At 40.1% G+C, this 21,744-nt stretch overlaps 1 protein-coding gene across 1 annotated transcript in view; it reads right to left on the minus strand.

Moving 5' to 3' along the window:
- Positions 1-21,744, minus strand: part of MDGA1 (MAM domain containing glycosylphosphatidylinositol anchor 1) — a 334,259-nt gene that overhangs the window by 160,689 nt on the left and 151,826 nt on the right. Inside the window, 1 exon segment of the mRNA XM_032216752.1 lies at positions 17,573-17,575. Within this exon segment, the coding sequence (XP_032072643.1) occupies positions 17,573-17,575 (3 nt within the window).

Here is a 21,744-nt window from a genome sequence, read left to right on the forward strand (position 1 = left end):
ATCTATTCTGCTGTTCCTTGGTACCCTTCATCTTTCCCTCTAGTTATGTGTTTTAGGCTGGTCTGAATCTGGAACATAAAAATAATCCCTCTTCCATAAGAATCTCTTTTGGAAACAATGAGCCACTTTCAGGATGGTACCTTTTAGAAGGAAACACTCGAACTGGAACAATGCCTTGTAACCAAAGTTGGCTTACACAATCTGTTATGGCATTAACTATGGATTTATTGGTTTATTTGTATGATTTAGAGGTTGCTTAGACTTATATACCACTTCATAGTGCTTTTACAGCCCTCTCTAAGTGGTTTTTGGGGTCAGCATATTGCCCCCAACCGTCTGGGTCCTTATTTTACCCACCTCGGAAGGGTGGAAGGCTGAGTCCCTGAGCTGGTGAGATTTGAACTGCCGAACTGCAGCTAGCAGTCAGTTGAAGTAGCCTACAGTACTGCACTCTAACCACTGCACCGCCTCGGTTCTGCTCAACTCCATAACACTCTGGGAAGCTTACAACTTTAAAATCAATGAACAGCATAACACTAAAAATGAAGCCAAGCACACTCGGGAATATTTTTTTTTAATCAGACAGAGTTCTACAGATACTCCATGCCAATCTTAACCCAAGTCCTGGAGGAATAGCCAAGGTTTCAAAGACTTCTTGAACATAATCAGGTGGGAGCCATTTGAGTTTCTGGGGTGATGTTCCAATGGGCAGGAACGGAGAAGACATGTTTCCTATGTCCCAATAGATGGCATTATAAATTAAAATTGGTTTTAATTTTAATTTGATATACATGCTAAGTCAGAGATAAAACTCCATTATTTTTAAAAAATCTTCAAAGGTTACAGAGGGCTTGTTTAGTGACAAAATGGTACTGCTACATAGACCAACCTGCAATGCTATTCCTTGGTTATTATTTTTTTAAATGCAAACAAGATGTGTTAATTCTCACAGTGCCAGATACATGCATTTTAACCCATTTTCTCAAAAACAAATAAACCAAAACCCAGTAAAAACCTATGTGGATGAAAATTATAGACTGGTAATCTGATCTTGACTGTGTGATCTGACAGTCTGAGACAGACTGTCTGAAATGGCGTAAGTTGGACTAGAAGACCTCCAAGGTCCCTTCCAAATCTGTTATTCTGTTATCTTGGGAGGTTCTGGATATGGCATATTTTAGGGCGCATGTGATCTTTCGATTGCCCATATCCACACTGAATCTAAAATAAGTAACCACATTATAGTTTAGCATAATAAGGGAATTCATCCATCAAATGATTGTTTCAGCACTTTTTCAAAACAAAACTGATTGTATTCCTGAACATTTATGGAAAAAATACTATATGGGCTTAATAAGCTATGACTTGGAAACATATTAAAAATTCAAGCCTTCCTACTACCAATTACTGTATATCAAATGAAATTAGTTTGGGCTGGCTTTACAAAATAAAGTTTAAATGGTTATTTGAATCAACCTTGACCCAAGAATGCTTCATTTTCCTAGTTGCTATGGAAGTTGTGTTTATAAAATGAACACTTAATATAACCCCTTTGAGAGGCTGTTTGGTGTAGTGGTTAAAGCACCAGGCTTAGAAACAAGGAGAGTGTGAGTTCTAGTCCCACGCTAGTCCTAAAGCCAGCTGTATGATCTTGGGCCAGTTACTCTTTTTCAGTCCTAGGAAGGAGACAATGGCAAACCATTTCTGAAAAATCTTGCCAAGAAAACTACAGGGACTTGTCTAAGCTATCTCTGATAATTGTTTGTGACTGAACTGAAGAGGGGAAAAAAAACACCATCCTTCCTTTAACTTTCCTTTTTGGAGATTTTTTTTCCTTGGCTCTCTTTCTAATGTCAGCTATGATTTTACATCACTTGTCCAATAATGAAGCTCCCAAAGATATAACTACATTTATATCTTGGGCAAACAGGAAATGACTTATGTCACATTTATTTTTGCATAAACTTTCATAGACCACAGTCCCATTTCATCAGAGGCCATGAAGGTAAATCCTAATGAATGAAATCAGTCCTTTGTCACCACATTCTGCAAACCAACTTCAATCTCTTGTTTCAGAATCTATTCCACAGGTTATATCACTGTACATGTAATTGGACACTCTGAGGAATACCAGAAGGAAGAGGGGAAATAACTTTTCAGAAGGGTAAAGGAAGAGGGAAGATTGTAAGTTTTGATGCTTGGCAGGCAACAAATATGCCTGATGGCATTTCATTTAGTGCTTGTTTCCTGTTGATTCAGTAGAGTAATGCACATATGCGTGCAGTCTGCTTCTTAGAATCCAGCTGTAATCTGAGCCTTGCCTCATCTCTTTAAACCGAATATGATGTTATTTGCTCTGTGATGTTGCTAGTAGGGGAAATTTAGACAACACAATTGAGGGCATTTCCTTGACTTTCTCCAAGTTTTTAGAATATGTTTCTCCCTCTCTCTGCAGTCGCAAAGTGGGGAATTGAAGAAAAAGCAAATACACTATTTGAGTAATGCTTTCTGGTTCTTTGAGGATAGCAGTCCAGAGAAGGAGGCTGATAGTAAAATTAACAACTTTTCTCTTAATCTGCCAATCTCACATTTAAAAAAACAAAGTATCCCTGTCATTCCTGATTTTTTTTTCCTGATGATTTGGTATCTTGGCAAAAAGAGGTTAATTCAGTGTATATGGCCACTAGTCTCTCATAAGTGTCCCTGGTTGGGGAACACAGTTAAAATGTCAATATATTAACATAAAATGAAAATTAAAACTATGAGTATACAAATTTAATAAATACAAATAACCATCAATAATAATTAATAATATCCAATGGGCTTACCGAACCTCTTAACCTCTATGCTTGGGAGAACAGCCAGATTTTAAAAAACTTTCTGAAAAGCTGGCAGGGTTGGGGCCAATTGAATCTTGGGGAGAACAGTATTAGTCAGCAATAGAAAAGTTGCACTCTTTGATCTCACTAAATGACAATTTGATAGAGTGAGAGCATGCCCCTCCTGCCAGAACTGATGTGGCAGGAAGAGACAATAGGAGAAAGGCAGTTCTTCAAATATCTTGGCCCCAGACTGTAGAATATATAGACTGTAGAATTGCCCATCTCCAATCAATTTTAGCTCAGTAAAATATACACTTTTTATTGAGAAAATGAGAACTAGGATGGCATCACCGAGCAGGCAAAAAAAAATCAATTTGCTCCATTTTTATTTTATTTTATTGTGCTGCATTGCTTTGCATGGCATTGCATCGTTTTTTTTACATTTTACTTTATCGATTTTAATAGTTCCTACCGAATCCTTAGGATAATTAAATAAATGTAAAACCTTGAAGATCTTGAAATTTAATATTGAATATGTCCCCTTAAGAAAAGAAGATGGAATGTGAAAAAAGAGATAATATAACAGAACAAATCCAAACTCATAGACTACTTAAATCAGCAAAGTAACCAAATATTGATAATCATATGTCAGACAATAAAACTGGAAGTAAATCTAGCAACAACAGCAACTAACCTCTAAGCCATACCTCAAACATTCTGAATTGAGATTTGGAAAAATACTTAAAAACAAACTCTTTTCTCTTCATGAGGAGTTAACCCATTAGAATGGTTCCCTGCTTTGGTTAGCTTCCTCTTCTGAAATAGCATTTTTTCCTGAAGCATATTTATATAAGGACAAGCAACTTATGCAGCCTTCAAAGAACCCCATTGCCAGATAATGCTTGTTGTTGTTGGTTGTGAAGTGGTGTCAGACCCATCATGACCCCATGGACAATATTCTTTGAGGCCTTCCTGTCCTCTACTATCCTCTGGAGTCCATTTAAGCTCATGCCTACTGCTTCGGTGACTCCATCCAGCCACCTCATTCTCCATAGTCCCCTTCTTCTTTTGCCCTCAATCTTTCCCAGCATTAAGCTCTTCACCAGTGACTTTCCTTCTCATTAAATGGCCAAAGTATTAGAGTTTCATCTTCAGGATCTGGCCTTCTAAAAGGCAGTCAGGGTTGATCTCCTCTAGGACTGACCAGTTTGATCACTTTGCAGTCCAAGGGACTTGCAGAAGTCTTCTCCAGCACTAGTTAATGCTTATTGACTGCATAAACGTAATTTCTATCTTTGAATTTTTAGTATCTGTTGGGGGGGGAGTAAAAAGGACCGCAAGTCAAGCTTGATGACTTCATGAATACATCAATGAAGTTTTCATGGCAAAAATATGGAAGTGGCTTAGTGTCAGCTAAGATGCCTTTTTTAAAAAAAAACAATCAATCCCCCATCTCTAGAATTTCTTAGTGGTTATCCATTTGAGTAACAACCGAGGCTACCCTGCTTAGCTTTGTTTAAGATCAATCACATTCCGCTAGGTGGATTTAATTTACTTTTCCATTTACTTTTGGTTGGAGTCATTGGTTGGAACAAACCAAATTCTATTCCTCTGTGCTGAACTTAAAAGCTAATATTAGCTTCACTGGCATCCTGGGAAATATTAGGAATCACCTTTGTCAAGGGAACAATGCTAATCTAAGTGAGTTTAAAGTCTCTAGGGCCAGATGAATTACCCCATAGGTTTTGAACAAGCAAAGGTAATTGCAGAACTACTCCTCTTGTAGGCTTTTAAAGACTTGGAGAAGAGGTGAGGTCCCAGAGGTCTGGAGGAAGGCAAATGTTGTCCCTATTTTCAAAAAAGGGTAAAAACAGGATCCAGGGAACTTGGGTAAGCTAAGCTTCACTATCCAAAGTGATTCTGGATGGCTTGTAATAGCATAAACGCATAAATATAAACCTTAAAATTAACAATTAAACAAAGGTTAAAAATAAAGAGCATGGGCAGCAGAGGGGGGCGGGTGAGTGTCTCAATTAACCAACCACCTCTCATATGCATCTCACCTCTAGTAGTAAGAAGTTCCAGAGAGTGGGGACCACAGCAGGGAAAGTTCATCTACTAGATCCTGCAGTCAAAATTCCTTGAACAACAGCTCCACAGAGGGCCTCTTTTGCCAAAGTGAATAGGCTGAGCCAATTTCTTTGGGGCAAGATAGTTCCTCAGATAACCTGGTTCCATGGCATGAAATTAGTCTTATCTTAGTTAAAATAATTCAATTACATTTACCAGAAGAAATGTAAAGTCATGGGTCTAGGTGAAAAACTTTTACAGGAGGGAGCAAATCTGGCTCAAAAGCAGCACATGTGCAAAAGATTTGGGTGTACTAGTGGATCACATACGCAATGATATCTTAAAGAATATAAAGCGAAACATAAGAGTTTAGACTGTGGGAAATGAGTACTGTATATACTCGAGTATAAGCCTAGTTTTTCAGCCCACTTTTTGGGCTGAAAAAAGCCGCCTCGGCTTATACTCGAGTCAGTGAAAAATTTGCCCGAAATGGAGGAGAAAAAGGGGCGGGGCCATGCTGCTGGGTGACACTCGTGAATGGCCCAGTGTCCCTGTGAGTTTCCCCTCCCTCTGTGTCAGTTTGCTGCGCAGCGCGCACCGCACCATCCCCCCTCCTCACGTTCTAATGTAATGCAGGGCTGTCTTACGATTCCCCTTCCTCCCCCTCCTGCCGCTCTGCAACGATGTCCCACCTCCTCCTTGTTATGGCAAGCAGCCACATAGCGATGTCCCACCTCCTCTGGTACAGTGATCCAATGATAGGAATCACTGTGCCGTGTGTCATAGGAGGCGGGACATCGCTCCCGTGGCTGCACGGGACATCATCATCACAGCGGGACATCAGCATCATGAGGTGAGTGAAGTATTTCATTGAATACACCGCTAGTTTACTGTTTTTCTTTGAAATAAATATTCAAAAACATTATTGGTATCTATTTTTATTTTTGAAATTTACCGGTAGCTGCTGCATTTCCCACCCTAGGCTTATACTCGAGTCAATAACTTTTCCAGTTTTTTGTGGTAAAATTAGGTGCCTCGGCTTATATTCGGGTCGGCCTATACTCGAGTATATACGGTATTTCATTCTACTCTGCCTTGGTTAGCTCTCTCACTTGGAATATTGAATTCAGTTCTATACGTCCAGTTTTTTTTTAAACTGGAGCTATTACGGAAAAGATCTGCTAGGATGAAGAAATGACTGGAAACCAAGTCCTAGAGGGATGCTTAAAAGACTTAGGCATATTTAGCCTGTAGAAGAAAAATTTGAGAAGACATAATAGCTGTCTTCAAATATCTGAAGGGCTGTCATATTGCAGAGAATTTGGACTTATTCTCACTTGCTCCAGAGGGTAAGACTAGAACTAATGGGATGAAATGTCAAGGATATATACACTTTAGTCATTAGAAAGAACTTTTCGACAGTAAGAGCTTGTTGATCAATGGATTAGGCTATTGCAAGGAGTGGTTTCTTCCACTTCACTGGAGATTTTTGAACAGAGGTGGGATAAATTATTTATCATGAATGAATTCTCCATTGTTCAGGAGTTTGAACTTGATGAGCTCTTAGGTCACTTCCCACTTTATGATTCTATGTTACATATAAAAATGTCACTATAGAAATAAACCTTATTCTTAAATCATATTATGGAGTAACCACGTTTAACAATAGCCAATAAATTATGTGGGGTTTTCTTTGGGGAAGGGAAATAAGCTGGTAATTTTTATAGTTAATTTAAATCCACTTGGTGGTCATGAAGGTGTTTCACATTTTTTTGGTGTAGAAATTAAAACTGAATTCAGTTTATCACTAAGCGTGTTGAAGAATTCATTTAACTTAAACATGTATTGGTTTATGCTACCGATGCTTTGACATTTTGCATAAGTTCCAACTGTTGAGATCTCAAGGGCATGGAAGTATATATAAGCCTCATTCCTCCTGGCATTTTGCTTGACTGTTATGCCCTCTCTATTCCATCAGGACTTTGATCCTGATTGATATGGGAGACCTTTGTATTACTGATGATGTTGTTGATTTTCATTTTGTCTTGAACATACATTGCCCAGAGTCATGAGTGGTTGCCGTGATTCATAGTTATTCCAAAAAGTTAATGAATAATACCTTTTGGAATAATGAGTTCAAATATTATGTTCTTGTACATCAGCAAAAGATTTATCAGTTTTAATATTAAAAAAAACAACAGAAAATTTGTTTAAGATATATTGGAAATCTTCAATGATGTTTAATAAGGATCAGTCATATCACAACAAAAGGTTTAAAAATAAAGGATTGATTGTAATAACTATCATCTGGAAATGCAGTTCACAAGTTGCAACATTAACTCACAGTCTGGGCATGTCCTATTACTGGAACAATTTGGACTTGACCTCACAGAACTGTTAATGCTATGTGACATTCAATTCTCATATGCTCGGACCATCCTCCTTTCTGAAAGCTGCTTTGCCTAGTTTTTAATCCTCTGATCACCCTCACAGCTTTTTTCTGAACTAATTCCAATTTGTCTGAGTTCTTAGAATGGGATATTCAGAAATGGACACAATACTCAGATGAGATCTGTCTCATGAGTTGGAAGGGACCTTGGAAATCTTCTAGTCCAACCCCCTGCCTAGGCAGGAAATGTTATACCATTTCAGACAAATGGCTATCCAATGTTTTCTTAAAGACTTCCAGTGTTGGAACAGTCACAGCTTCCGAGGCAAGATGTTCCACTGATTAATTGTTCTAACTGTCAGGAAATTTCTTCTCAGTTCTAAGTTGCTTCTCTCCTTGATTAGTTTTCACCCATTGCTTCTTGTTCTACCCCCAGGTACTTTGGAGAATAGTGTGACTCTCTCTTCTTTATGGCAACCCCTAAGATATCGGAATACTGCTATCATGTCTCTCCTAGTCCTTCTTTTCATAAGACTAGACATATCCAGTTCCAGCAATTGTTCTTTATATGTTTTATCCTCAAGTCCCCATATCACCTGTTGCTCTTCTCTGCACTCTTTCTAGAGTCTTAACATCTTTTTTACATCGTGACAACCAAAATTGTATTCCTAGCATGGCCTTACCATTATAAAATGGTATAAATACTTTACATGATTCTATCCCTCTGTTTATGCAACCTAGAACTGGGTTGTCTTTTTTGGCAGCTGCTGCACACTGCTGGCTCATATTTAAGTGATTGTTCACTAGGACTCCAAGATCCCTCTCAGTCACCACTATTGAGCAAGGTATCACATATACTGTACCTGTGCATTTTGTTTTTCTTGCCTAAATTCACCATTGAATTTCAATTTATTTGATAGTGCCCAATCTTCAAGTCTGTAAAGATCCTTCTGTATCTTAAGCCTATCTTCTGAAGTGTTGGCTATTCCTGCTAGCTTGGTGTCATCTGCAAATTTGATGAGTTCCCCATCTATCCCCTTGTCCAAATCATAGATGAATATGTTGAAGAATGCTTGGCCTAAAACAGAGTTCTGGGGTATGCCACAGCATACCGCCCTCCATGTAGATGCAGTTCCATTAGGACTACACGTTGAGTGCAGTTGGTCAGCCACCATCTGGTGGTGATGCTATCTAACCCACATTTTTCTATTTTATCAGGTAGTAGGTTATATTCTACTTTCTCAAATGCCTTACTGAAGTCAAAGTAAATTATATCGACAGCATTCCTCTGATCCACTAATTTTGTCACTTTGTCAAAAAATGCAATAAGATTACTCTGGTGTGATCTGTTTTTGACAAACCTTTGTTGGCTTTTGATTATTACTTTGTTTGCATCTAGGTGTTCACTGATTTGTTGCTTAATTATCTTTTCCAGAATCTTCCCTAGTATTGAGGTCAGGCTGATGGGTCTATAGTTTGCTGGATCTCTCCCCCCCACTTTTTTTTTTAAATATGGGAACCACACCAGCTCTTTTCCAGTCCTCTGACAGTTCCCCGGTGCTCCAGGATCTTTGAAAGACATAGTTCAATGGTTTTAAGATCCCATTTGCCAGTTTCTTCAGAACCTTGGGGTGTAATCCACTTGGTCCTGGTGATTTGAACTCATCTAGTATAGACAGGTGCTCACCTATCATTTTCTTCCCTATTTTAACTTGTGTTCCTAATCTGTTTTTTGTGGAGGTGTTTTTAATAGGTTGGACTGTTTTTCCCTTTGTGTAAAGACAGATGCAAAAAATAAATTAAGTAGTTCTGCTTTCTCCTTGTTGTTTGTCACCTTCTTGCCACTTTCTCCCAGCAATGGACCAATTGGTTCCTTGACTTTTTTATTATTATTATTATTATTATTATTATTATTATTATTATTTTAAATTTTTTAAAGATTTTATTGGTAAAAAGAAAATACAACATCCATAACTTGTAACAAACAATACAACTACATTTCGAGATATTCCCATACTATCAAATCATTATAAACATCAAAGGTTAGGTATCTTTCCCTCCCTCTTTTCTTCCCTCCCCCCCTTACTTCCTTCTCCCCTGCCTTCCCTCCTTTCTTTTCTCCTTTCCTCCTTTCCTTCCCCGTCCTTTCTCTCCCTCGGTCCCCCCCTCCTTCTCACATACCTTTCCTCCTTCCCTGCCTCTTTCCCTCCTCCCTCCTTTTAATCTCCCTCCTTTCCTCCCTCCTTCCCTCCTTCCTTTCAACTCTCCTTCTCTCTTTCTTTCCCTCCCTCTTTCCCTCTTTACTACCCTCTTCTCTTCCCTCCCTCCCTCCTTCCCCAGTTCTTCCTCCTTCTCCTCTCCCTCCCCCTTCCCACCTTCCTTCCCTTCTCCTCTTTCTCCTCCCCCTCTTTATCCCTCCCCCCTTCTTCTGCCTTTCCTATTCCTCTCCTTTCTCCTCTCCATCCTGACTTCCCTACTGCCCTCCCTCCCTCCCTTCTAACCTTTATTACATTTGCATATTTTCCTCTGCTGAGGACAACCTGGTTTTCTTTCCCTTTCCTTGCTTGAAGAGGCAAGGATTATAAGTCCTCTCGCCTCATCTAAAATGAAGTTTGATCGCTAATTTCATGCAGGTAATTATAGCGGATTTCCTATCAGCTTTTTAAAGTTTTCCCAACATTGTAGCGTAACAAAATTGCTCGACGGTGGGTTCTCGCCCCTGATACATTTCTCCTTTCGTTTATCTCTCAGTTGTTGTATATTGTTCATTTGAGTTATTGGTTTAATCGTATTAGGTTAGTCAGCTATCTCTTTTTATGTCTAGGTCTTCACTGACTCATCAAGCCATTTGTATAGCTTCTCCCAGACTGTGTAAAAGTCTGTGTCTTCTTTGTCATTAATTCGCATCGTCAGTCTGTTCATTTCTGCTAGTTCTAAAATTTTATTCATCACCATAGTGTTGGTGGGGGCATTTTCACTCTTCCAGCACTGTGCGTAAACAATCCTTGACGCTGTCAGAATATGGACTAGGAGGTATTGGTCAGATTTGCAAATTTTTTGATCTATTATTCCTAATAAGAAAGTTTCCGGCTTAAGGCATAGTTTAATTGACAGGATTCCATTCAGCCATCCTAGTATTTGCTTCCAATATGCTTTGGCTACCGGACACGTCCACCACATATGGTAGTACGTGCCCAGCACCGTTTTACATTTCCAGCATATGGCCGAAACTTTTGAAGACATTTTCGCCAGTCTTGTCGGTGGAAGATGCCAGCGGTAGAACATTTTATATATATTTTCTTTATAGGCCGTCGACTTTGTCAATTTTAGGTTCCATTCCCAGACTCTTTCCCAGTCGTCTAGGTCTATTGTGTGGCCAATGTTTTGGGCCCAGGTTACCATGACTTCTTTTACCCTTTCTGCTTCCGTTTTTCGAATCAGTAAGCAGTTGTATATTTTTGAAATTAATTTCTCATCTGGTCCAATTAAAATTTTATCTAATTCCTGTTCTTGTTCTGGAAGCCAGGTTGTGCTAGATCGAATTTGTGTTTGTTTTGAATTTGGAGATATGGCCACCAATCAATGTTTATTCCCTTGTCAGCCAAATTTTCCCTGGGGTTTAGTTTGTTTTGGTCGTCTAGCAACTGTTGGTAGGTAACAATTTTATCCAAGTTTATCAAATTCGGGTATATCAGGGCTTCCGTCGGAGATATCCATTTAGGTAGTTGCGTGTAGTATCTCCTTCTAATTTCGAGCCAGTCCTTAATCAATACCCCCCTTAAATGGTGACTACTAAAATAATTGTGAATTTTATTTCCCTCGCACCATAGGTAGTTATGCCACCCGTATTGCAGGTCGTGGCCCTCTATTGTTAAGATTCTTTTATTAGCTAACATTACCCATTCTTTTATCCACATAGTTGTTGCTGCTTGGTGATATGTTTTCCATTCCGGTAATCCCATTCCCCCTTGAGTTCTTTTATCCTGCAGGTGCATATATTTTATTCTGGGCTTTTTACCATTCCATATAAAGTTTCGAATCATTTTGTCCAAATCATTATAAAATTTTTCCCCTAGCTTGACCGGTGCCGTTTGAAATAGGTAGAGGATTTTTGGCAGAACATTCATTTTAATTACTGCGACTCTTCCCATCAGTGATAGTTGTAGTTTTGACCAGGTTTTTAAGTCCTTTTGGGTATTCTGTAACAACTTATCATAGTTGTCTTCTTTTATGGAAGAGCATTTCGCAGACAGCCAGATCCCTAAATACTTAATTTTTTTAGTTACCTTTAATTCCATTGTTTCCTCTAGTTCTCCAATCTGGTTTTTGGGGAAGTTTTTTATAATCATTTTTGTTTTTTCCTTGTTTATTTTTAAACCGGCCACACACCCAAAGTTCTCAATGTCCTTCATCAAATTCGGTCCTGAAAGTAAGGGGTCTTCTACGATAAAGACCATGTCATCCGCGAAGGCCTGTACTTTATATTGTTCTCTTTTTATGGTCAAGCCCCTAATTTCCTGATTTGATCTTATCCGATTTAAAAGGACCTCTAGTGACGTAATAAATAGTAGTGGGGAGAGCGGGCACCCTTGTCTAACACCCTTTCCAATTTGTATCCTCTCCATTAGTTCCCCATTGACTATAATATTTGCAGATTGCCGTGAATATATAGATTCTATAATCCTAATAAATTTATCGCCAAATTTCATCATTTTTAGTTGAGTGGTTAGAAAGTTCCAATCTAGGTTATCAAAGGCTTTCTGAGCGTCGACAAAGATTAATGCGAGTTGTTTCTCGGATCTTGTTTGATAGAATTCCAAGGTATCAATTATTATTCTTGTATTGTTTCTAATGTGTCTTTTTGGGAGAAAGCCGTTTTGATCCGAATGTATACTCTGATTTAATATTATTTTTAGTCTTTCCGCCAATATTGATACAAAGATTTTGTAATCTGCATTTAACAGGGATATGGGTCTATAATTTTGGACCTTGCTACTGTCCGCCTCTTCCTTTGGTATTAGGGTGATGTAAGCTTCCCCCCATGATTTTGGGACCCTACCATTTTGTAATGCCTCATTACATAGTTCTAATAATTTGTCTTCTATGGTATTTTGAAGTTTTTTATATATTTCCGACGGAAGCCCATCCGGCCCAGGTGTTTTATTGTTTTTTTGTTTTTGAATGGCCTTTTTCAGTTCTTCTTGTGTGATTTCTTTATCGAGCATCTCTCTCATCTCCTCCGACAAGACTGGAAGCTTCTGCTTTATAAGGTATTTTCTAATGTCTTGTTCATTAATTTCGTCTTGTTTATATAGTTTCCTATAATAGTTCTGTACTATCTTTTTCTTTTCTCCTATTTCTTGTTTCAAATTCCCCTCCTCGTCATACAGTTGTTTAATAATTCTTTTGACCTTCTCCTTTCTTATTTTGTGGGCCAACCATCTCCCAGTTTTATTTGCATGTTCAAAATAATTCTGCTTCATTCTCTTAATGTTTTGTGCTATTTCCTCTTGAGAGATCAAATTTATTTGGTGTTTAATTAACTCTCCTTTTTCCCTGTGTCTACTATTTTCTGGCTCTTTCTGGGTCAGCAGTTCCGTCTCTCTTAATTCTTTGTTCAGTGTATTAAGTTTTTCCCTGTGTATTTTGTTTCTTCTTATTATATAGGCTATGGATATTCCCCTCACAACTGCCTTCATCGTGTCCCAAACATTTTGTATTGAGGTCTGCTCTTTACCGTTTTCTTTAAAGAAGTAGCCCAATTCCTTTTCTATTTGTTGTACAAATTGTTTCTCTTGTAGTATGTTCTGGTTTAATGTCCACCTAGCTTTTATCCTTGCCTTCCCTTTCCATTGCCATAAGACTGGGTGATGATCGGCCCACTTGGTTATTATTTCAATATTTACAGTATCCATGAGTAGCTCCGAGTTTGACCAAACCATGTCGATACGGGACCATGAATTATGTGGATGAGAGTAAAACGTGTACTGTTGCATCTTGTCATTCATTGCTCGCCAGACATCATAAAGATCTAGATCCTTCACCATATTTACATAGGCAGACGGTAGTTTCCTTCTTGTGCTTTTCTTGTGAGTACTCTTATAGTCCATCTTACCGTCTGCTATAGCGTTGAAATCCCCTAGAATACATATATTTTGCCACTCTATTTCATTTATCCTCTTATATAGATTAATATAAAATCTCTCTTGTTTTTGATTTGGGGCATAGATTCCAACTAGTAAAAAATTTTTCCCACCATTAATTATCTCCACCATTAATACCCTACCGTCTTTGTCTGCATATATTAATTTGGGGTTCAACCATTCTTTTATATACATTACAATTCCTCTTTTTCTGGTTTGTGCTGACGAGCAGAATGTTTTACCTAGTTTTGGACAGACCAACAGGTTATTGTATTTTTCTTTAATGTGGGTTTCCTGAAGACAGATTACAACTAACTTTTGTTTCACTAGATCCAACAGTACATGTTTTCTTTTGGAAGTTATGTTAAGACCATTTACATTTGCTGATAGTACATTCGTTTCCCATTCTTCAATTCCCTTACACGTTATTCGCTTTGAGGGCGCCTTTGGATCGAGTCTCGATGGGTGACCTTGCTCTCGAATCTTCTCTGCCATATCTCTCTCGTTCTCTGGCCTCTCCTGGCCCCCGCCCCTCTGGTTGAGTTTCAATTATAGTGTCCTCCTGTCTTAAAAGTCCTTCTTTATTAAATCTCTCATCGTCTGCTAGTAAAAGTTCCTGGAATTCTTGAGCTTTCGCCAAGGTGTCTATTCGGTATTTCTTTTCCCTCCATGTTATCAGCATTCCTTCTGGAAGGAGCCATCTGAACTGGATTCTGTCTCTATTTAAACGTGTGGAGAGGAAGTTGTATTTCCTTCTCTTCTCTCTGACTCTCCGTGGAGTCTGCTTTAAGATGAGAATTTCTTTACCTTTGTATGTTAGAGAGTCCCCTCTTATTGTACTTAGAATGTCCTCTCTCAGCTGTCTTCTCAACACTCTCACATGGATCTCCCTCAGAAGCCGGTGGCGTCTCGCGAAGCCTGTATTGACTCTATAGGCTTCGTCCAGATCATTAATAACCTCTTTTTTCGGCCTGCCGAGGACTAATCCCAGGATTTCTCCAATCAGCTCCCGGAGGTTTTCATCTTTTGCTTCCTCCACGTTTTGTAGTCTTAAATAATATGCTGATCGCTCTAATTCTAGCTGGAGGATGGCCTCCTCCAGGCTTGAGTTTATAGATTCCAGATTGTCCTCTACTTTGTCTATCCTTTTTTCCGCTATTTCCGTTCTCCCCTTAACATTTTGGATTTCCTGCTCATTTTTCAGCAGCGCTGTTTGTATTACTCCTATGCGTTCCTCAATTCTTCCCATATTGTTTCTTACTTCATGTATTTCATTCTTTACTCCCTCCAGGCCTTTGGTGAGACTTTCACCCATCTTCAATATTGTCTCTTGTAGGGAGTCCATTGTTACTTCCTGGTCTTGCAGGGTTGGGGCTGCCTTATCTCCCGTTTGCCTGCCCTCAGGGGACTTTTTTTATTATTTTTAACATATTTGAAGAAGGTTTTTTTTGTTATTTTTTACTTTTGTCTCAAGCCTTTGTTCGTTGTGAGCCTTATCTTTCCTTACTTCATCTTTGCAGCCTTGGGCTATTTGCTGATATTCTGCCTTAGCTTTGTGCCCCTCTTTCTACTTTTTATACTTGCCCTTTTTGTCATTCAATTTGTCAGAGAGTTCTTTATGTAGCTATTCTGGTTTCTTTTGAGAGCTATTATTTTTATTCTTCATTGGTATTGTGCTAAACTGGGCTTTTATAATCTTATTTTTCAAAAATTCCAAAGCCTCTTGAATTGTTTTTCCCTTGAGGATTCTCATCCATGGAATCCTTCTCAAGCTCTCTCTAAGTTTATTGACATTAGCTCTCTTAAAGTCCAAGACTCTCGTTTGACTTTGTTGTATTGCTTGTCTCAATGCACAATAAAGTGAATGATTAATTTTTGTGATCTAGAAATGGTTGAGACAGCCTCAAATTGCATTTGTCTTCTGTGCAGTCACAACACATTGTGTTGATTCATATCCAGCTTGTAATCAAGTATGATTACAAGTTCTGTTTCACAAGTTTTGTCACCAAGCTACATATCCTCCATCCTACACCTGTGCATCTGATTTATGCTTATTAAATTACTTTTTCTTCTATTAAATTTTATTCTGAGTTTTTCATTTACCAAACTCTCAAGATGTTTTTGAATTTCATTTCTATTTTCTATTCTACTCAAGAAATAAGGAATTGCCATTGAGTCTTCCCTGAGATAATTTTCAAGATACTTCCATTTTCTTGTAATGCCATTCAAATATTACTAGGTTATTAAAATGCCATAGGGTACTTTCTCAAATACTTAGTTGAAATCAAAATAGGCTATTAATATTACATTACCACAATGCGCTAAAGAAGTTAACCAATAAAAAAGTTGCCAAAATTCATTTTTAACAAATCCATGCTGACCACTAGAAGCTGCTGCATTATCTTCAAGGTGCTTACAAAACAATCCATTTATGATCGCTCATAGAATCCTCCTGAATATTGTTGTTAGACAATATCCCCATTCCCCCAACAGCATTTTTGCAGATTGAGACAATATTTATATTCCTCCCAAAGTCCAGGACTTCATCAGCCCTCCAGAATTTTATTGGATAAGATATTAAGGTTCAGCCAGACCATTACCAACTAATTTCAATGTTGTGCATGCAAATCATTTGCCTTGGAAATTTAAACCAATTCAGAATACATAGATATTCTTGATTATGTTTATATTCTTCTTAAGCATCAGTCCTGTCCATTTCTCTAGTGCTCTCTATTTTTCTGGTTCCTCTCTATTGCTGGTACCTACAGAATGTATCTGTTCCAAATATCATTTCAGGCATCCTACTTAATTTCCTATTGGTTAGCACCCCACAGATTAAAGCTCTTCTAAGAACTTGCCATGTCTTGACCATACAAATTTAAAACCATTCTTATGAATTGCAGTCTTCCCATACCAGATCAAGATCTTAGAAATCAAATGTCTTCTGGTAGTGTTGGTTGTATGGCCAATTATAATTTCTCCATTTTCTTCTTTCAATCCTAGGGACTAGTATAATGGATAAGAATACTGCCTCTGTAAAGCTTCCATCTTAAACTTTCGAAGTTCCTGCTGATGTAGTTGTTATTTACATATTTATCTGTCTCCATGAGCGTTAGCAGAAAGATAAATTCATCAATGGGCCTAAGTAATTCTTGAAAGTTGTTCTGTCAAAACTCTGTGTTTGACTCCTGGTAAACAAAAAAATGCTTCACAAGACAATGGGCCCTATTGACACTTTTTTGTAATGGCAATGATCTTAATTCTACCCTTCGAGTTCTTTCAGAGTGCAGTTTAACTTCACTGCTCTATAGGGATTTAGTCAGAGTCCCTAGGGAGAAGCTACCCAACACTCAACAGATATTTTTATTGCATGCTATAATGAAACTACCTAAAACAGCCAATTGCCCCCTATCAACATGAGAATATAGCTCCCTCTTATACCTACTAGAGTTTTCCACATTTCCTATGGCTTAAGGCATGACCTGCTTTGCAGTTCTCAGCTAGGGGACAATTGGTTGTTGAGGTAACTGACATTTCTATCCTGTGGTGAAATTCAATTTTTTTTACTACCGATTCTGTGGGCGTAGCTTGGTGGGCGTGGCAAGGAAGGATACTGCAAAATCCCTATTCCTACCCACTCTGGGACCAGCCAGAGCTGGTATTTGCCAGTTCTCTGAACTACTCAAAATTTCTGCTACCGGTTCTCCAGAACCTGTCAGAACCTGCTGAATTTCATCCTTGTTTCTATCCCAATGTATCTTACCTAGATCCATTAGTTGTTTTTCTTCCTTAAGATACAGGTAGTCCTTGTTTAGCAACTATCTCATTAATGACTGTTTACAGTTATGCCAGTGATGAGAAAGTAACTTTATGACCAATGCTCACATGTTTGACCATTGCAGTTCAGTAAAGCAAAGGAAAGCTGAAATAAGATCATAAGCATACTCACAATTTCACTTAGCAACTGTTTCCACTGTACCATGAGTAGAAAACTTTTATTTTCTGTTCTGTTCTCAGGTTCTCAAATTAATCAAGAATGTTCATTTATATCCCTCGTACACAGTCTGCTTACCCAGCAAAAAGCAATTATTAGGTCTCAGTAAACACCTTTGCAGTCAGCAACTATTCCTTTCTCACAATCCACATACAATCTCTCAGAATATGTAGCTTCTCTGGTCATTCTTCTGTTTTGTTATTTTTCCTTTGAACTCCTCTAGCAGATTAAAGGACAGTTTGCTCACTGTCCTTTAATCTAATCATTGTTGATGAACATGCAGATCTTCTTCTTGAGTATTTTGAATTGATCACAATATCAATAACTGTAGATCTCTCGTGTGTGGGATACAGCTAACATCATTATTGCTTTTAATAGAGTGAAATGATAAATCTACACCTGCTTTTCAGCATTGGATTTATGATATGTTATTTGCCAATATTTCAATTGTTTTTTTTAAACACACACAAATGAACAAAAAAGTAAACTTTTCAACAAACTGCTTTGTTTTGGATATATTTTTTCCCATAAAAAAATTATTTTCCATTTACATAGCATATAATCACATGTATACTATTACATAGTTTTGGATATAATCTTACTGTTAGATATTAGTTCTAACTACAGTGGTTTCCATCAATGTCTTCTGTTCGGGCGGGAACAGAGGTTTAATCCTATTGGTCGAAGGGTCTGACAGCTCCCTATAAAAGGGCTGCTGTCAGACTCAACCTTCGCTGGATTGTTCTCACTTGTTGTACTCAATAAAGAGCTGTTGTTACCGTTAAGCCTGTGTGTGCCTATCCATTACCCAATCTAACACTGGCGACGAAGGTAGGATTGGAAGGCAACTAGGCGAACCAAAAAGAGCGTAGCAATCCAGCAAGTATATCCAGTCCGGAGCTCAGCACGGCTTCGAGCAGCCATTTTTGAGTAACAAACTCTAATCACCCTCTGTACACAAAATGGCTATGCATGCCTCACTGACTCCGTATGACCCAGTCACCAAGCACTGGGAATCATACATGCTAAGATTTGACTGCTTCCTCAAGGTAAACGACCTCATGGGCCTTCCCAAAGTCTGCAAGAAGAACATGTTCCTCGGATACTGTGGCCAGGAAGTGTTCGAGTTGGTGAAAAACCTTTCTGAGCTGACACCGCTTCAAGCAGTCACCTGGTCCATACCGCAGCAGATGCTAAAGGACCCACTATGCACCCAAGCCGTCCAAGCAAGTTCACCGGCATGAGTTTAACATCAGAAACCAGAAAGAGGGCGAGTTGATTAATGAGTACGTTGTGGCACTTTACAAGGCTGCAGCGTACTGTGAATTCCGTGACCTGGACGAGATTTATGGCATGTGGGACATTAACCTGAAGAGGAAGTTACTCGCTAAATCTAACCTTACTCTGCAGATCACCTTGGATGAGGCCAGGGCGTCCAAATCAGTCGCCAAGTCTAATGAGACTCTGCAGCACCAAAGTGTACCACAAGACACGCGAAAGAGTACACATGTACATCGCAAGGCTGCAGAGCCCGAGAACTCAAAAGGCAAGGAAGATGACAGCTGCTGCATACGCAGTAGCCATGCCCAGCCGGCACCCAAATTCAAATCATGTCTCCCACTTTGCGCCAGCTGCGGAGACCATGCCAGATTGACTTGCCGTTTCTGCCAGTGCTGTGAATGAAAGGGGCACATCGCCAAGGTGTGCCGGAGCGAATTCCCTACCACCACCTGGCAGCCTAGAAGTGCACCAAGCCGCCAATAGAGGCCCAACCCAGGGGCCTGGCAGAAGCCACCACGGCACTCAGAGGGCGACATACTTCAATCGGCCAAGTCCGTACCAGGCGGCCAAAAAAGCTGAAGGTCACGGTCCTCATTGAGGACTCTCCATGTGAGATGGAGATTGACACCGGGTCATTGCTGACCATCATGCCATGATTTACCCTTAAGCAGGCTATCCCTAGCCTACAGAAGCAGCATCTACACACCCCTGACATCTGCCTATGCGATTACCAGGGAAAACGGGTGCCCATCGTGGGCCAAGGCACCTTCCATGTGCAATTCAAGCAGTTCAGTGGGAAACTCCCAGTGACAGTGGTCAGCGGCAACCTGCAGAGCCTCCTAAGGCTAAATTGGTTCCAAGCCCTGGGCCTAGAAGTGACTGGTATCAACGCCTTGAAAGATGATAGCACTGAGGCCATCTTTAAGGAATTCAAGGATGTCTTTGACACCAGTCTGGATAAGTATGTGGGGATTCCAATTTCCTTTAGTTTGGACCCCAACATAGCCCCAACTAGGCTGAAACCCAGGAGAGTACCTTTTGCTTTCCACCCCAAAATTGACAGGGAAATTGACAAGCTTGTGAGCCAGGGAATCCTAGAACCAGTTGATCACACAAGACCCCTATAGTGACACCTGTCAAATCTGATGTGTCTGTCCGCATCTGCGTGGACTACAAGTGCACAATAAATAAAGCGCTACAACAAAGCGCCTACCCTGTACCCATTGTACAGCACCTACTTCATTCATTAGGCCCAGGAAAAATCTTTGCAAAATTGGACATGGCACAGGCATATCAACAATTGCCTGTAGATGGTGCTACAGAGGAGGCCCTAATCATTGTGACACACAGGAGTGCATTCAAATGTCACCACCTGCAATTCGGCATTAGTATCGCACCTGGACTGTTCCAAAGCATCATGGAACGGTTTTTGCAGTTTTGTCCCCTATTTTGACAACATCTTGGTATCAGCTGCAAATGAGGCACAACTTTTAAAACACGTACAAACAGTTTTGGCTCAAACTAGAGACAAAGGCCTCCGTCTCAAAAAAGAGAAAAGCCAAATTAATGTGCCAAGAGTTGAATTCCTAGAGTACCTGATCAATGGTTCTGGGATTCACCCGACTACACAAAAAATTTAAGCTATTCAGCATGCCCCCACAATGGTTAGGGTCTCTGCTGTAGCGCCATCTACAGGCAATTGTTGGTATGCTCACAATCAAACTGAGCTGCAGGTGTTCCTCAAGTCCCTTAATTTCCCCAGTGTCTTTCTCAAGCAGAAAGCCACCGTTGCTGAGCCCTTACATCGTCTTCTGGCTAAGAATGCGAAGTGGTCCTGGGGCAGAGCCGAGGCTGCCGCATTTGCCATGGTAAAATGACTCCTGTTGGCGGACTCCTTTATAGCCCAATACAGCCAAACTCTGTCGTTGGTGCTGACCTGCGACGCTTCCCCCTTTGGCATCGGCGCTGTCCTCAGCCACCGCACACTGAATGGAACTGAAGCCCCTATTGCATTTTACTCCAGGACCTTGTCCGCCGCCAAGCGGAACTATAGCCAGTTGGACCATGAGCCTTTGGCTCTAGTGGATGGAGTAAAGAGGTTCCACAAGTATCTATATGGCCAGGACTTTGAACTGGTTATGGACCACAAGCCGTTGTTGGGCTTACTGCCTGGGGACCAACCTACCCCAGTGTCACTTTCTCCACGGATGACCCGATGGACTATCTTCCTAGCTGCCTACTCCTACCACCTCATCCACTGACCAGGCTCCACTTTGGGGCACACTGACACGTTGAGCTGCTGCCCACTGCCTGAACTTCTTCCTGACCCTACCCCTGAGACCGCCAGACCTCCTCATTGACTACCTTGAGACTGGGCCTGTCTCATCCAGTGATGTTGCCCATCACGCTGCCAAGGACTCCACCATCAAGGAAATTTTGAACTTGGTGTGGAGGGGGGTGGCCCAAGGGTCCTGTTGGGGTTTATTTTAAAATGTAATTTGCCAAACATGATGAATTATTGGTTGTTAATGGCTGTTTACTGTGTGGGGGACCAGGTAGTTGTTCTACCCAAACTGTGCATTGCAGTATTAGAGGCTTTACACATAGGGCATCCTGGAATTGTCAGGATGAAGTCTTTGGCTAGGAGTTACATGGTGGCCTAACATGGACAGGGAGATCGAAGAGTGGGTGGCTACCTGCACACCGTGCCAGGAGTCCAGACCAGCTCCCCCAGAGGTGCCCGCTAAGAGTGGGAGCGACCTCAAGCACCAAGGTCTAGTGTGCACATTGACTTTGCTGGCCCAGTTCATGGCCAGACATTTCTCATAGTTGTGAATGCCTAATCAAAATGGTTAAAGGTAGTCCTGATGACCTCCACTATGGCAGAAACGGTCATCAAGGTGCTACAGAGACTTTTCTCCATGCACGGCCTGCCCGACATCTTGGTCTTGGACAACGGGCCCCAATTCACAGCCATGCAATTTGAGACCTTCCTAGCAGCTCAGGGAATCAGGCATGCCCTGATCACGCCATTCCATCCAGCCT

Source organism: Thamnophis elegans, chromosome 4, assembly GCF_009769535.1.
Source record: "Thamnophis elegans isolate rThaEle1 chromosome 4, rThaEle1.pri, whole genome shotgun sequence".
NCBI classification, from domain to species: domain Eukaryota; kingdom Metazoa; phylum Chordata; class Lepidosauria; order Squamata; family Colubridae; genus Thamnophis; species Thamnophis elegans.